Genomic DNA, 17,513 nt, shown 5'->3' with positions numbered 1-17,513 from the left:
CCAAGTTCATGTTACCGACATAAATCTACTCTCCTGTCTGGTTTGTTTGTCAGACAAAACGTCAGATTTGGCGTTATGATCAGACAGATTGCCTGTCAATCAAGCTCACGGCTCTAACAGCAAAAGAAAAAGAAATCCACTTTTCCATTTCCTTCAGTTTCCAAATAAGGGGAAAAAAGAAAGACTTCACAAATTTTCAGCCCGTCCCTCAGCATTTTGTATTTGATAGCACCCTACATCTATGTTCTTGTGGAAGTCCCAAAGTGCCTGCGTGATATGCATCAACAAACCTAATTGAGTTTCCGTTTAATGGGAAATCAGTATTTCTTTAGGAGGGGAGACTATTCTGATTACATGTCTATGTTTGGAATGAGCAACTGCATCAGGTCCTGCCGTATGATCCCTATGGTGAGCTCCATGAACATTTTGCATTTGTAATAAATTAACTTTATTTTAATGGAAAAAAAATCAAAATTCAGAATAGACACTATAAACTACTAAAACTAAATCACCCGATGACAACTTCTTCACTGCAGCACAGGGGATCCTACAGAATGAGGATCTACGAGAGGGAGAACTTCATGGGTCAGATGCATGAGATGATGGATGACTGTGACAACATCATGGACCGTTACCGCATGTCTCACTGCCAGTCCTGCAATGTGATGGACGGCCACTGGCTCATGTATGAGCAGCCCCAATACAGAGGCAGAATGTGGCACTTCAGGCCTGGAGAGTACAGGAGCTTCAGCAATATGGGTGGCATGAGATTCATGAGCATGAGGCGCATCATGGACTCCTGGTACTAGTGTTCTAAAGGGTCAATAAAATAATTTCTCTTCAGCACTAAACATTTGTTTTGAACATTCTTTAATGCAAATATTTAATCTGTATTAATGAATAATCCACATAAAAATATCCTATGACATAAACTTTCAAATAACATAAAATACTAAAATATAAAAGAACACAATGCTATTCAAGTTATGAGTACAGCCAAGCTAGGCATAATAGTTAAATCCAACTGAATAATATTATTGAAACATTTATGTTATTTAATTTGGATATCAATTGACCCTTCACAAAAACCCGCCCACCTTAGTTACTGTTGCTAAGTCTGACAAGCCATGGCACTCTCACATCATACATTATGTTCTCCCAAAGTGAAAAATACATTGCGGAGCAAAGAGGAAAGTGACAACGCGCCGACAAAGACAAAGCAAGATTACTTTTAGTATGAAACAAAGTCTCAGCTTTCCAATTTTGCCATTTTTAAAGAAATTCAAACAATAAATACCATTTTGTGGCTCTTTAATGTGTCATGACAGATTGCTGTAGCACCTCAGTTCAAGCGGCATGTGAACCGATCACCTCTTCTTCTTTACTAGTCATAGCACGAAATAAACATGAATGAACATCATAAGGTATCTTGTTTCAACCACGGAAAGACGTCAATTCACACCATTTTTCCAAGTTCATGTTACCGACATAAATCTACTCTCCTGTCTGGTTTGTTTGTCAGACAAAACGTCAGATTTGGCGTTATGATCAGACAGATTGCCTGTCAATCAAGCTCACGGCTCTAACAGCAAAAGAAAAAGAAATCCACTTTTCCATTTCCTTCAGTTTCCAAATAAGGGGAAAAAAGAAAGACTTCACAAATTTTCAGCCCGTCCCTCAGCATTTTGTATTTGATAGCACCCTACATCTATGTTCTTGTGGAAGTCCCAAAGTGCCTGCGTGATATGCATCAACAAACCTAATTGAGTTTCCGTTTACCATATTCAGGTTTCGAAATTAACTTTTAAAATTTTACTTCAAAAAGTTAGGAGCACCAGCAAAAATGTAGGGGCACCCACTGAAAATTAAAGTACACCACAACTGCCAATTGAGCAGAATGGCCGACAACATCCTGAGGATTAAAAGCTTCAAAAATTTGACCTGATCCTGAATTCTTTGCCACACACTTGTCCTGGCATTTCTTGTTAGTGATGGACCGATATGGATTTTTCATGGTTGATTCCAATTGTTGTTGTTTTACAAGCAAATGATATATATATTGTTTTTTGTTTTTTTTAACCAAGAGACAAGAAAGAATGAAAATATGAGTATATGAACAAAATGTTTGTTATCTCTATTACAGGCCGAACTATCTGTAGCTATTTAAAAATTAGAGGCAACCACTGCATTTTAATACACGAGCAGTTTCTGATTTAAATTGTATAATTTCAAAATCTGAAGCAAAAACAGAATGCTCTGACTTCAGCTTTGTGAAAATATGCTACATGAAATATATCTGCACAACACAAAAACAGCAGACTGGCTGAATGAGAATGCAAATTCACTTTCTGACAGCAGGTGGTATTTATGGAATAGCAGCAATACAGCATTTCCTTGGTTACTGCTGCAAACAAAGCAGCTTATAAATACTACTTCAATATGCATTATGGAGGATCCAGCAAGGGTCCAGTGATGTCCTTCAGGTGGGCCAGCACCAGTTTTTCAAAAGAATTCATGACCACAGACGTTAGAGCCACATGTCTGTAGTCATTAAGTCCAGTAATTTTGGGTTTCTTTGGGACGGGGAGGCAAGATGAAAATAAAATACCATCTAAAATTTTCTGAAGAACGTCAAAAAGATACCCAGAGATACATTCATATAAACCCCCACTCCTAATTCAATATTTAAGATTTTCATTCAATATGTCACTCATTGCAAGCAGTGATCTAGCTCTGCCTGCTACAGTGTTTTCTTCTCCTTGCATCCATCTTCAATGTCTGTGGCCTCTGTTAATGTCCAATTTCATAATCTTTCCACATAAATGACATTTTGGAAAATGACTGCAATACAGTTTGTGCAAATCTGGAAAAGAGATCAGCCAAAATAAAACTAAAAACTGTTTGGAGCAACAACAAAAAAAAATGTCCAGTTCCGGTTCCGAGTTAGCTCCCGGTCACGTGACAACGGACCGCAGTGTTAGTGAAAGGGAGTGACTGATGGCTAATATTAACCAATCTAAAATCTGCATTAAAGTTAAGAATGTAAAGATTAAGTTTAATTGGTTTTGTAACATTGGATAGAATGGTGGACCCGTCTTGTATCAGCTCACAGCAGGTACATACTGTGCAGTAATTAGCAAACATTTTGTAGGGAAACGAAATTAGGTCGTACATCAACAATTATTTGCACTCACAAAATTGCTCCCAAATATATTTTTGAGGTCACACAGATTAAATTTCAGGAGCATATGCGAACAAAATTGTCGCAATTTCAAGCCCTGCCTATTTGATGTGGTCTATATGCATTGATCAATATTAATAATGTAAATAAAAGCCTAAATTAAATCTGTACATCATATAAAGCAGTCATGTCTCTTCAGAAGAAGAGACCGCTCAATTTATATGGATTTATTTCATGAAAGCTTTATGAACTTTTGAAGTGTAAAAGTTTTGGAGAAATGGACTTTCAACGAAGAGACAGCAATCTAAGGTTTTGCTAAAAAATATCTTAATTTGTGTTTCAAAGATAACCGAAAGTCTTGTGTTTGTAATGACATGAGAGTATGTGATGACAGGATTTTCATTTTTGGGTGAACTAACCCATTAAATAAACATGCTTTCTGTTTGTCCAGAGTTTGAGGCCCTATTTTACTCCATATTCATAGCACCTCATTCAGTGTCACAACTGTTAAGTTACTGTCCAAAGTAACGCCATCAAGGCCACCTTTTAATTTTTCCATGCAGCACCACAAATGTTATGTTTTCAAATAATGACAATTCTCACATTTTAGTCAACTACAAAAAAAGAATAATCTGCCTTACTAGAAATAATATATTAAGCCATTATGTCAGACACCTCCGTACAATACAAAGAAATCTAACTGCATAGCATTTTAGTAGCACAATGACCGATTAATGGCCATAACTTCACATTATAGGTTTTTTACTCATAACTGCATCTTTTATTGAAATAACAAATAAGAATATTCTCATTCAGCACATTTCAAGAAAACAATATACATGAGTCCCTACATGAGTCACTGCTGCTACTGCAGAGTAGAGAGTGGATGCCTCATGGTCTACAACCACACAAATTTCATGGGACACAGCACTTTCTGAGGAGGGTCTTTATCTTTATAGTCGAGCCACAGTAAGTAAGTAAGTAAGTAAGTAAATAAGTAAATAAGTAAATAAATAAATAAACACTTTTTCACACCACTGTGTGTGTATATATATATATATATATATTTTTTTTTTCTTTACCAAGAGTGCGGCAAGATGAAAACCACTATTTTCTGTTTCAAACTTTCACATTGCATCTTTAGGTTATAATAACATAAAAAATTTAAATCCAGATTTTGATTTTCAAAGATTTATTATAAAAACTAGGGGTGTAACGGTACACAAACATGACAGTTTGGTACGTACCTCAGTTTTGATGTCATGGTTCGGTACGGCATCAGTACAGCAGGGGGAAAAACTTAACAATTTTTTTTTAATTAAACAGTGGTTTACTGAGCAAATTGCTCTTTCTTTAAATAAATTCAGTTATAATTCAAATTTTCTTAGGGATGAAAATCTACCTCGGCTTATGCTCTAAACTACAGTGAGCCCTTTTACATTAGACCTACTATAAGGTTACAGTTAACAACAGAGCCCAAACTTAAATTTAATTACTATTTATTTTTAAATATAACAAGCAACACTCAACTTATATATATGTATGAAAACATGTAAATTGCACATAATGCAGTTTTTTTAATTAACTTCTAAATTCAAAAAATTGTATTTGTTGTTGAAATATATTAATTTACACAGTGCCTCTCATAACTCGTTTCAAAACAGATTTATTTCAACATTAAATAATTAAGACATCACTAACAGGTAAAGTATATTATAATGAGTATAGTCTAATATTTCGCGAAATGCTCTTCTCTAGACTTTATTTATAGCTGTGGACAGTTGATGACTGCCTGAGGTAAAGGAAATGCTACATTACATTTTGTTTATAAGCTGTTTTATTGTCGTCTTTCCGCGGTTGAAACACTGATTGAGCAATTACATGAGGCATGAGATGTTCATTCATGTTTATTTCGCGTTAAAACTATAAGTAAAGAGGAAGGGATGATCGCGCTGCCATTTGAACTGAGAGGCGCTTATACAGTGATCTGTCGCTGAACTTTTTTGACGGCGATCAGCTGTAAAATGGCTTGGTCCTGCTCGGTTTTCGTTGACTGAGTAAAACAATTGAAAGTTTTTCAAAAGATCCCCTGGGGTCAATGTGTTAGCATGACAGAAGTTTGATGCTGTCGTGTGAGAACAAGCAACAGCCAGCATTTTTCCTCCTCCCAAGTGCCTCATCTTCTTAATCTCCTCACGTAAATGCAGTGGTGTAATGTAACGAAGTAATAATACTTCATTAGAGTACTTAAGTATTTTTTGGGAGTATCTGTACTTGAGTTTTTATATTTCAGCCAACTTTTACTTTTATTCCACTACATTTCCTAATTAAAATGTATACTTTTACTCCGATACATTTCCCCGAAGCATATTTGTAACTTACTACAAAATAGTCAGAAGTCAGAAGAACAGGGACTGCAGGAAAGCAGGTCTGACGAATCAGTGGTCTGCATTATTTACTGGCGCTTGCAAGTTAAAAACACCGTTGCTCATGTGCAAACAAGTGCGCGCACAACCGCCGATTAATTTTCCACTAAAGTCGAGGCTGGGGTGTGCGATATACAGTATATCTTCTGCGATAATATGATAAGTGTTGTTGTAATGATGTGCGATCTGACATTATCAAGTAGGCTATATCACAAAATCACACACAGATTGCATGCATGTTGATTTATTAGTCTATTAAAACTCAAAATTCCAGGCATTCTAAATTATGGACGGCAAAAATGCTTCTGTATGCTTTTTATCTGTATACAATTTAACATAGTTAACTTAATCTATATCACACAAAAAGTACAGTTTTTCTGCAGATATCAGCATGATAACACATGTAATAATCATTTTATACAAGTTCAGTAAAGCAATGTGACTTACATTTTAGAGGTAATATTGCTTGTTTTTGCTCAATTTTTCCAACAAAAATAGATCACAAAAATAGAATATTGAATGAATCAGGTTGATAAAAATGATTCAGTGATTCACTCATTAACACAGTCGAATATTTTGTTCCTGAATGAATCGGTCGTTTGAATGAATCGGTTGAATCTCAATGACTCACTCATTAACAGATATCTATATAAATTTCAAATATCAGTATTTATCAATAGTAGCGGAGGACTATTATTAAGGTTTTTTTAGGACTATTATTATGTTGTAATGTTTGGTTGACCAATTAGCAGAGAGGGGCGTTTCATTCCCGCCCACATGTAGAGATCGAATATTCAAGTTGTTTATTCGTTTTCTATCCCTGAATGTAAAAACGAAAAATTAAGCCGGATTCTTGATTTTTCGTTTTGTTTGAATAATTGAAAAACGAAATTCCTTTTTCATTTTTCAGATTTCAATATTAAAACAAAAATTGATTGGACGGAAGATACCCTGATTGTATGTGTATGTGTATTTTATATTTATTTATTTGCTTCTTTTCCATTTTGCATTTACTTGTACTTTTACTTTCAATACTTAAGTACGTTTAAGATTTAAAAAATACTTTTCGTATTTAAGTACAATAAATATCACATACTTTAAGACTTTTACTCAAGTAATATTCTAACGGTGACTTCAACTTCTACCAAAGTAATTTTTTGGTAAGATATCTGTACTTTTGAGTATGGCTTTCAGGTACTTTATGCACCACTGCGTAAATGATTAGATTTCGATGGCTTACGTTTCTTCCCCACCGCCGGTTCATCAGTGCTGTCAAAATTAGTCATTTTTTGTTTGTTTGTTGATCACAAAGTACAAATTAGATGAGGAAAACTAGGATGCCGGGTGTAGGCCTATTCATAGCGCCGTCATTACTGTTTACAATGCGTGGAATGGTGCGCTGTGATTGGTTGAGCGGATGTATCGCATTCTGCGGAGAAGGGAGACTGGCTTTTGTCGCGGTTTGGAAAGTTAGGGAGAAAACATGACAGAATAACACGGTGGATATCGCATTTTACGTAAAATTTTAAATTGATTTTTCAATACCGACCAGATACAATATTGATTTTGGCAGGAACTCAATTTTTTTTAAATGGCGTTTATCGCGTTTTGTAACCAAACTCTTCCTATATATTTATATGCATTTTTAGCTCTTACATCATATTTTCTCTAATTAATTTAAAATTAATGTGATTATAAAATGCACTGATCAGCCACATCATTAAATTCACTGAAAGCACCTTTAAAGGGGTGGGATGTATTAGGCAGCAAATTAACAGTCAGTTCTTGAATCTTACATGTTGGAAGCAGTATTGGAGAAAGTTACTTTTAGAAGTAATGCATTACGATATTGCGTTACTCCCTAAAAATTTAACCAATTGAGTTACATTATATTAAAGTAATGTGTTACGTTACTTTTGCTTATTTGTTTTTAATATAAAAAGTTCTATCTTTTGCTTATGTAAAAGTGCTTTCACACCAAAAGTGAAATGAATACGCCTCAGACATTCTGGAATAGGAAGAATAGGACGAAGAAAGTTCAAAAATCTTCAGCAGTTAAAAACAAAAAAGAAAGAAAAAGAAACACAAGTGTCATGTTTATCTAAAGTCATTTTGCTTATTAGTATGCCTGAATTGGATCATCGGAGGTCATATTCGGAGTTTGCATTTCACTGTCAACATGTGGACAGGAGAGCTGTCAGTCAATAAATGGGAAAACAAAGTAACTAACGTTACTTATTTGAAAAATATATTTTCTTGCAAATTAAAAAGTAATACATTACTTTACTAGTTACTTGAAAAAGTAATCTGATTACCAGTGGTGGAAAGAGTACTGAAAAAATATACTCAAGTAAAGGTACCATTACCTTCCAAAAAATGTAGTGTGAGTAGAATAAAAGTACTTGTCCAAAAAACTACTTGAGTAAGTGTTACGGGGCTGACAAGACGTGAGACATGCGGATCCATGTGCAAGCTTTTATTTAAAGCAGAAGAGGTCAGAAACACAGGCAGGGTCGAACAATGGCAAACAGGTATATGGCGGGCAAGACACAAGAATAATCCTAGGGCTAGCGTAGGTCAACAATCGACGAACAGAAACAGACAGGGCAAGACTAGGCTAGGACTGGGAAACTAACGAGGGCTGGAGCGGATTCCAGATGCTCAAAACACTTTACAATTCTGGAGGGAGGTGGAGCGGAGGCGGAACAGGGGGAGGGATGGAGGGCCAGGTCCATGTGGAAGTGGAGAGACCGGGGACTGAGGCAGGACCAGCGGAGCAGAGAGCCATGGCGGAGCCGGCAGTACAGGTGGAGCTGAAGACCACCAGAGCAGGACAGAAGACCATCAATGTGGAGCAGAGGACCACCAGAGCCAGACAGTAGACGGAGCAGAAGACCACCACGGCGGAGCAGACGGAGCAGAAGACCACCACTGCAGAGCAGACAGAGCAGGAGACCCCCACGGCGAACCAAACCGACCAGGAGACCATGGCAGAGACTGTAACATAGAGAGAGCAAAGACAGACAACACAGACAGAACATTGGGTGGGATAGACAAGGCTGAGTGTTCAGAGGCAGCCTCCTTGGCTGGGTCGGGATAGGAGAAAAGTCCATAAATGGCCTCCTTAGCCATGACAGGACAGGCAGAGAGTTCACAGACGGTCTCCATGGCCGTGACAGGACGGGCAGAGAGTTCACAGACGGCCTCCATAGCCGTGACAGGACAAGCAGGGAGTTCGCAAACGGCCTCTATAGCCGTGACAGGACAGACAAAGAGTTCACTGACGACCTCCTTGGCCGGAACAGAACAGGCAGAGAGATCATAGATGGCCTCCATAGCTGTTACAGGACAGGAAGTGAGTTCATAAGCGTGGCCAATTCAGGGCTGGACGTAAGTTCACAGACAGCCTCTGCAGCCGGGTTGAGACAGGACAATTGTTCACAGATGGCCTTCGTGGCCGGTTCACAGACACCAGCGGTGCATCCCTCACACTGGATACCAGACTGGGATACCGAAGGACTGACCTTGATAATCTGGGTGCCACAGACAGGACGTGACGTGACGCTGGATGATCAGCTGTGAGGTGACGTGACTCTGGATGATCAGCTGTGAGGTGACGTAACTCTGGGTGATCAGCTGTGATATGACGTGACTCTGGGTGATCAGCTGAGACGTGACAAGACTCTGGACAAACAGCTGAGATGTGACGAGGCTCTGGGAGATCAGCTGAGACGTGACGAGGCTCTGGTAGATCAGCGGAGACTTGACTTGACTCAGCAATGGAAGCTGTGACTTGAGTTGACTCATGAAGATCAGCCGTGATTTGACTTGATTCTTGAAGATCAACCGTGACTTGACTTGACTCATGAAGATCAGCCGTGACTTGACTTGACTTGACTCAGGAAGATCAGCTGTGACTTGACTTGACTCTGGCAGATCAGCTGAGGCGTGACGAGGCTCTGGAAAATCAGCTGTGACTTGACTTGGTTCATGAAGATCAGCTGTGACTTGACTGGACTCAGGAAGACCAGGTGTGACTTGACTTGCCTCACGACGATCAACTGTGACTTGACTTGGTTCATGAAGATCAGGTGTGACTTGACTCATGAAGATCTGTTGTGACTTGACTTGACTCGTGAAGATCTGTTGTGACTTGACTTGACTCGTGAAAATCTGTTGTGACTTGACTTGACTCATGAAGATCAACTGTGACTTAATTTGACTCAGGATTGGCAGCTGTGACATAACGGCGCGCTGTTGTGTCCGCCTTTTTGCGATCAGACTCCGCTGGCGCCACCATTTTGTGAGCATGCTCTAGTGTGGCCGCCATTACACGAGTGAGTGCGGGGTCGCATTCCTCCGCGATACCCACAGTGAACGCTGAACCAACAGATAATAGAGCATAGTCCATAAAATCACTTAGAGACGAACGAGGACCCTCATGAATCACTCGTGATTTTACAGGCTGGTTAAGGCCATCACAGAAGGAGTCAATTACCATGCAGTCCGGTAATTCTGAGCCATTAGCCAAAGCCAAATATTCCGTAATGTAATCCTCAAGTGATCGTGTGCCCTGCTTGAGAGCTAGTAGCAGAATCGCTGTGATCATACCTGGCAAATGTCCTTTGGAAAAGCCGCTGGATCCTTGTGTGGCCGAGTATTCTGTTACAGGGCTGACAAGACGTGAGACGTGCGGATCCATGTGCAAGCATTTATTTAAAGCAGAAGAGGTCAGAAACACAGGCAGGGTCGAACACTGGCAAACAGGTATATGGCGGGCAAGACACAAGATTAATCCTAGGGCTAGCGTAGGTCAACAATCAGTGAACAGAAACAGACAGGGCAAGACTAGGCTAGGACTGGGAAACTAACGAGGGCTCTGTAAAGTAGCTATCACTGCTGCCGATAAGCGCATACAATACTCGGCCGTTTGATAGGAGTCAGATTGAGTGATATATAGTGAATGTGTGATTGGATACAGCTGTGTGCAATCAGTGCTGTGTGCAATCAGTACAATGGATGATGGGATATGTAGTCCAGGATAATATGCAACAGTTTGTGTAGTACGAGAGTCAATGTAATGGAAAGGGTGACCTCTGATGGCAAGCAGACGGAAGTTCATGATGGCGGTCTCGGTGAATCAGCAGCATTCACAACTGAACGGAACAAAAAGTGTTGAACTTGAAAATTGTTTATGCATGCACTTGCTAAATGAAGGCGGATTGTATAAAATGGATAAACAATTAAAAATAATTTTTAAAAAAAAACGTTTATTAACGAGCATTATTACATCACGCGCTGGCACAGATGCAGTATATTAACGCCAAGGGTCATCAATAAGGTGTGCAATCAGTACAATGGATGATGGGATATGTAGTCCAGGATAATATGCAACAGTTTGTGTAGTACGAGAGTCAATGTAATGGAAAGGGTGACCTCTGATGGCAAGCAGACGGAAGTTCATGATGGCGGTCTCGGTGAATCAGCAGCATTCACAACTGAACGGAACAAAAAGTGTTGAACTTGAAAATTGTTTATGCATGCACTTGCTAAATGAAGGCGGATTGTATAAAATGGATAAACAATTAAAAATAATTAAAAAAAAAAAACGTTTATTAACGAGCATTATTACATCACGCGCTGGCACAGATGCAGTATATTAACGCCAAGGGTCATCAATAAGGTGCAGATTGGTCCTCAATTTGTGTTTCCAACACACTTTTTCACAGCGTGCATCACGCGCTCAAACTCATCAAATGTCAACAAGTTCAACAAGCAACAACGACTTATCCAAGTGACTGCTGCAGAATGCACGTGAGAGAGAGACGAGGTGGCGCAGATCGCGCGTCTCATAAGGGAGTGGAAATTTATCGAACTTGGCACTTGCGGGAGTTAACACTGTACGCAATACCCGCAACCTCACACCAAATTTCAGGCCGTGTAGATAGGCAAGCATATACAGTAGCAAATCATTTAAGCAGAAATCCTAAATTTACCTTAACATATTAAGTTAGAGGTAGATGCGACTGAATTGATGCTTGAAGAATGCGCTTCCAGCAGCCATGATAAAGTTGGCGGTTAAAGTTTTCTATGCACAATTTGATTTGACGAAAGTCACGAGACCTATTACTCTCTATCCAATCACGTTGAAAAATTTAATTTAAATAAGCATGTAACGACCACAAATGGAGGAAAATAGCAGAGTAAAAGTACCGATACATCACTTAAAATGTACTCAAGTAAAAGTAAAAGTACACAATTTTTAAACTACTCAAAAAAGTACAATTACTGATAAAAACGACTTGCTTACTGTAACGTGAGTATTTGTAATTCGTTACTTGCTGATTACATAACTCATGTTACTTGTAATACGTTACCCCCAACACTGGTTGAAAGCATGAAAAATGGGCATGCAAAAAAAATCAGAGTGACTCTGTCAAGGGCCAAATAGTGATGGCTAGTCTTGTGGGATGTTCCCTGTATGAATGGGTTAGTACCGACCCAAAGTGGTGCACGGAAGAACAATCAGTCATGGGCACCCAGGGCTCGCTGATGCACATGGGGAGTGAAGGCTAGCCTGTCTGGTCTGATCAGACAGAAGAGCTACTGTAGCTCAAACTTCTGAAAAATTTGACATCAGAACACAGTGCATTGCAGTTTGTTGATTATGGGGCAGCATAGCAGCAGACTGGTTCCCATGATGAACACTGTTGAAAATGCCTACAATGGGAATGTGAGCATCAAAATTGGACCATGGAGCAATGAAAGAATGGAAGAATGTCTAATAAATCACATATTCTTTTAGATCAGGGTGATGGCCAGGTGTGTGTGCATTGTTTAGCTAGGCAAGGCATGGCAGCAGAATGGGTCAATGTTCTAGGCAATGTTCTGCTGAAACCTTGGGTCCTGGCATTCATGAGGACATTACTTTGACTCACAGCACCTACCTAAATGTTGCTGCAAACCATATATATCTCTTCATGGCAATGGTGTACCCTGATGACAGTGGACTCTTTCAGCAACATAATGCACAAGGCAAAAATTGTTCAGGAATGGTTTGAAGAACATGACAAAAAGTTTAAGGTGTTTCCTTGGCCTCCAAATTCCCCAGATTGAACATCTGTGGGATGTGCTGGACCAACAAATCCGATCCATGGAGCCGCCACCTTGCAACTTGCAGGACTAAAAGGATCTGCTGCTATTGTCTTGGTGCCAGATACCACAGGACATGTTCAGAGGTCTTGTGTAGTCCATGCCTCGACACATCAGAGAAATGGGTGGCATGAAATTTATGAGCATGAGGCACATTACAGAGCCTTGGTACTAGTGTTGTACTGTATTTGATATTTCCATTAAATAATTCATAACTACATTTGGTTTCAGCACGAATATGTCTGTTACATCATCTAACGTCACCTAAAACATGCACAACTCTGGAGATGTCAATGCCATAACAAGGCAAGTAGCTTGCCCTTGAAGAGCATAGAGGAAATTTATATTAACACGTCAGCATCATTTGGTATTTATCCTGCGCTACATTAAAATCACAATTCAAACATTCATGAACACAAGGGGTTAATGAGCAGCACTGTTATCATTCACAAGATAACAAATAATAATTTGGTCTACTGCCAAATGATACAAATTCCTATTGTTGTTCAGCAGCTGACCACTCTTTCAATAAAGCAAAAAGCTGACATCTGAAGTTAATTGAAGTCACTGACAATGGCTCTTTTCCTAAAGTATATAAAAGGATCCCAGTAGTCCTCTCTCAGCATAGGACAACACTGATTCAACACAATGGGAAAGGTGAGGTGTGTCTAATCTTTGTCTCATTGAATATTTGTAAGTTTAATAAACAATGTTATCTGCAAAACTTCTGGAAGGGGAGTGGGGTTATTTGTGTGTGAATGCATAACATACAATAAAAATAAAACAACAAAAAACTTGGTTACAGATCATCTTCAATGAAGACAAGAACTTTCAGAGCCACTCCTATGAGTGCACTAGTGACTGTGCTGACCTGCACTCTCATTTCAGTAGCTGTAACTCTATTCAGGTTGAGAGTGGGAACTGGATGGTATACGAGCGGACACACTTTATGGGTTACCAGTACTTTCTGCGACAAGGCGAATATGCTCACTACCAACAGTGGATGGGTTTCAATGATTGTGTCAGATCCTGTCGAATGATACCCCAAGTGAGGCTTCCCCTTTTACTTACAATTCCAAATCTTACAGTATGCTTGGTCTGTGATGTTTAAATAAATGTGTTTTCAATCCGTAGCATCAGGGATCCTACAAAATGACAATTTATGAACGTTCAGACTTTGGTGGTCAGATGATGGAGTTCACTGATGACTGTCCATCCTTTTATGATCGATTCCATTACAATGATACCCATTCTTGCAATGTTCAAGATGGATACTGGATCTTCTATGAGCACCCTAATTACAGAGGCAGACAATACCTCCTGAGAGCATGACTAAAAACGTACAAAAGTGTACGTTTTGTGCTTGTAAATGTTACGTATTTATACCTACGTATAAACATGAGACCAGGCTGTGAGACCTGGCAAATACAGGAGGTACAGCGACTGGGGTGCCATGAGCTCAAGAGTTGGTTCTATTAGACGTATTACCTTCTAATACTGAAAGGCAAGAAGTAGATCTGGAATGAAAGAAACCATGCAATGAACCTTATCTTTTCTGATATTACTATTGGCAAATTAATGGAAACCTTTATTTGTCTAATTAACTCCTGCTGAAATTCAGATGGCAGTCAGTTTTAGGAAAACAGTGTGAGTTGGTTCTTACTCCAATCTACTTACTTTAAGACAAATTTGACCCCAATTATGTAGGCTGATTTTAGTTTCTGTTCTCTATATTTAACACAAAGCTGTGTGACATTCTATTGTACTTTACCACTTTTGTTATGTTTTGTCAGAATGTACTTTCACTCTGCCTATAGTTGATGTCAAAAAATGGCGAATAATTTTTGTTTGCACATTAAGGTATAATAAATGTAAACTTTACATGGGGGTATCTGGGTGTGTTGACCAGTTAAAACAACCTGTTCTCATTTCTCATTCATGATAAAATAAAGCAGCATTATTATTCACAGCAATCTCTACAGCAACAAATCCGAAGCAACTCTACCACAAAATTAAGGACACAAAGACAAGGTACAGGGGAACATGAAGGCTTTAGATAAATGGAAACAATAACTGAGTAGAATGCTGAAAGGGGTTAAGGGGTCTTTTACTGTCATCAATGCAGTCATGCATTCTTTGTTAGATGCAAGTTAGATGTAACTTTGAAGTGAAAAATGAACACCACAAACCTTCAGATGGTTCTGAAATCTTTTCTAACCAAAAAAATTGAGTTTCTTACCAAAAGCCTCCACCTGTTCAACACACTTTATAAGGAAACATCATTCTAGTGACTTCTATCCTCTTTAAACAACATTTAAACTTCAAACCCAACTCAGGTCTCATCAATGAAAATTATGTGCACACAAGTTCACCTTCTGTACTAGCCACAGAGTGTAATTTGTTACATATTAAAGTATTGCATGTGGTCTCAAGTCTCCTGTTAACTATTTTAAGATACATTAATCAAATGTCTGTTTTAAGGGGTAGCGCTACAGTTTATATCTAAACAGCTGCTACTCTAGGTTCATGTAGTAGCAGAATTGTATTTTCAGAATTGAAAAATTAATAGACATTTTTTTAGAAGACAGTAACAGTCCATCACAAAAAACAACACAATCATTCATAAATCCTGAACATGCGCACTACAAACTATTTCTAAATTTAATGTGATTTCATGAGAAATTACACATAAAAACACTCACCAATTACAATGCTCTCAAGCTCCAGGTTATGAACAGTCATCTTCCTCTTTCCCTCTCCTTTGACTGTTTTTGCTGGATCAGTTTTATTGTTTGCTTCATAATTCGCAAGAAAATGTCCTTCAGTACCTGTTTTAAAACAAAATGAAAAGCTGCTATTACTATCATATTCCTTAACTGTCTTTTTGAGAATGCTGCTGAGAAAAGTGGTAGTAGATAAAATATTGTGGTGGATTATTACTTTAAAAACACATCTTCTCCTTTGTCTCATTATCTTGATTTACTGAAATGTGACCCTGGACCACAAAACCAGTCATAAGGGTAATTTTTTTCTAAATTTAGTTAGGATAGGACAATATTTGGCCGATATACAACTATTTGAAAATCTGGAATCTGAGGGTGCAAAAAAAAATCTAAATATTGAGAAAATCGCCTTTAAAGTTGTCCAAATTAAGTTCTTAGCAATGCATATTACTAATCAAAAATTAAGTTTTGATATATTTACAGTAGGAAATTTAGAAAATATCTTCATGGAACATGAAAGGGGTCATATGATGCGATTTCAATTTTTCCTTTCTCTTTGCAGTGTTACAAGCTCTTGGTGCATAAAGAAGATCTGTAAAGTTGCAAAGACTAAAGTCTCAAATCCAAAGAGATATTCTTTATAAAAGAGTCAACCACGCCTACCTAAAACGGCTCGTTCTAACACGCCCCCACATGTCTACGTCACGATAAGTTCACCTTCTGTACTAGCCACAGAGTGTAATTTGTTACATATTAAAGTATTGCATGTGGTCTCAAGTCTCCTGTTAACTATTTTAAGATACATTAATCAAATGTCTGTTTTAAGGGGTAGCGCTACAGTTTATATCTAAACAGCTGCTACTCTAGGTTCATGTAGTAGCAGAATTGTATTTTCAGAATTGAAAAATTAATAGACATTTTTTTAGAAGACAGTAACAGTCCATCACAAAAAACAACACAATCATTCATAAATCCTGAACATGCGCACTACAAACTATTTCTAAATTTAATGTGATTTCATGAGAAATTACACATAAAAACACTCACCAATTACAATGCTCTCAAGCTCCAGGTTATGAACAGTCATCTTCCTCTTTCCCTCTCCTTTGACTGTTTTTGCTGGATCAGTTTTATTGTTTGCTTCATAATTCGCAAGAAAATGTCCTTCAGTACCTGTTTTAAAACAAAATGAAAAGCTGCTATTACTATCATATTCCTTAACTGTCTTTTTGAGAATGCTGCTGAGAAAAGTGGTAGTAGATAAAATATTGTGGTGGATTATTACTTTAAAAACACATCTTCTCCTTTGTCTCATTATCTTGATTTACTGAAATGTGACCCTGGACCACAAAACCAGTCATAAGGGTAATTTTTTTCTAAATTTAGTTAGGATAGGACAATATTTGGCCGATATACAACTATTTGAAAATCTGGAATCTGAGGGTGCAAAAAAAAATCTAAATATTGAGAAAATCGCCTTTAAAGTTGTCCAAATTAAGTTCTTAGCAATGCATATTACTAATCAAAAATTAAGTTTTGATATATTTACAGTAGGAAATTTAGAAAATATCTTCATGGAACATGAAAGGGGTCATATGATGCGATTTCAATTTTTCCTTTCTCTTTGCAGTGTTACAAGCTCTTGGTGCATAAAGAAGATCTGTAAAGTTGCAAAGACTAAAGTCTCAAATCCAAAGAGATATTCTTTATAAAAGTTAAGAGTCAACCACGCCTACCTAAAACGGCTCGTTCTAACACGCCCCCACATGTCTACGTCACGATGTGGGAAGATTTGCATAACGCCGCCCAAATGTTCACGCAAAGAAAGAAGGCGTAACTTTTATTCTCGCTGTAGTATTGTTGCTGCCGCCACCGCCATGCCGTGAAGGCGCTGTGTGCTGGCCTTCCAAAAGAGGACGATATTCGCTTCCTCATGCCTAGAGATGATCCGTGCTGGTCGCTGAGGGAATACATCAACTTCGCGCTGTGGATCGCCGGATCGGCTTTCACTGTGGATGAAGCGGAGTCCAG

The 17,513-nt window shown here is 38.4% G+C and overlaps 2 protein-coding genes across 4 annotated transcripts; both read left to right on the top strand.

Annotated features, from left to right (window-relative positions):
* The first annotated feature begins 306 nt into the window (after positions 1-306).
* Positions 307-849, top strand: LOC107597409 (gamma-crystallin M2-like). Its single transcript, XM_016288460.1, has 2 exons — positions 307-408; positions 537-849. The coding sequence occupies exons 1-2, from the start codon at positions 310-312 to the stop codon at positions 807-809; spliced, it is 372 nt and encodes a 123-aa protein (XP_016143946.1). The 5' UTR covers positions 307-309; the 3' UTR covers positions 810-849.
* Positions 850-13,383: 12,534 nt separating this feature from the next.
* Positions 13,384-15,085, top strand: crygmxl1 (crystallin, gamma MX, like 1). 3 transcript variants are annotated; one of them, XM_016288486.1, is made up of 5 exons: positions 13,384-13,416; positions 13,565-13,807; positions 13,894-13,942; positions 14,027-14,080; positions 14,172-15,085. In XM_016288486.1, exons 1-5 carry the CDS (start codon positions 13,408-13,410, stop codon positions 14,252-14,254), a joined length of 438 nt encoding a protein of 145 aa, XP_016143972.1. In that variant the 5' UTR covers positions 13,384-13,407; the 3' UTR covers positions 14,255-15,085. The 3 variants fall into 3 exon arrangements, with proteins under 3 accessions (XP_016143972.1, XP_016143971.1, XP_016143970.1); XM_016288485.1 differs by having other exon boundaries at positions 13,894-14,080; XM_016288484.1 differs by having other exon boundaries at positions 13,894-14,085; positions 14,177-15,085.
* Positions 15,086-17,513: the final 2,428 nt, after the last annotated feature.

Source organism: Sinocyclocheilus grahami, unplaced genomic scaffold, assembly GCF_001515645.1.
Source record: "Sinocyclocheilus grahami isolate Dianchi unplaced genomic scaffold, SAMN03320097.WGS_v1.1 scaffold231.1, whole genome shotgun sequence".
In the NCBI taxonomy this organism is placed as follows: domain Eukaryota; kingdom Metazoa; phylum Chordata; class Actinopteri; order Cypriniformes; family Cyprinidae; genus Sinocyclocheilus; species Sinocyclocheilus grahami.
This window is presented reverse-complemented; position numbering and strand designations above follow the sequence as displayed.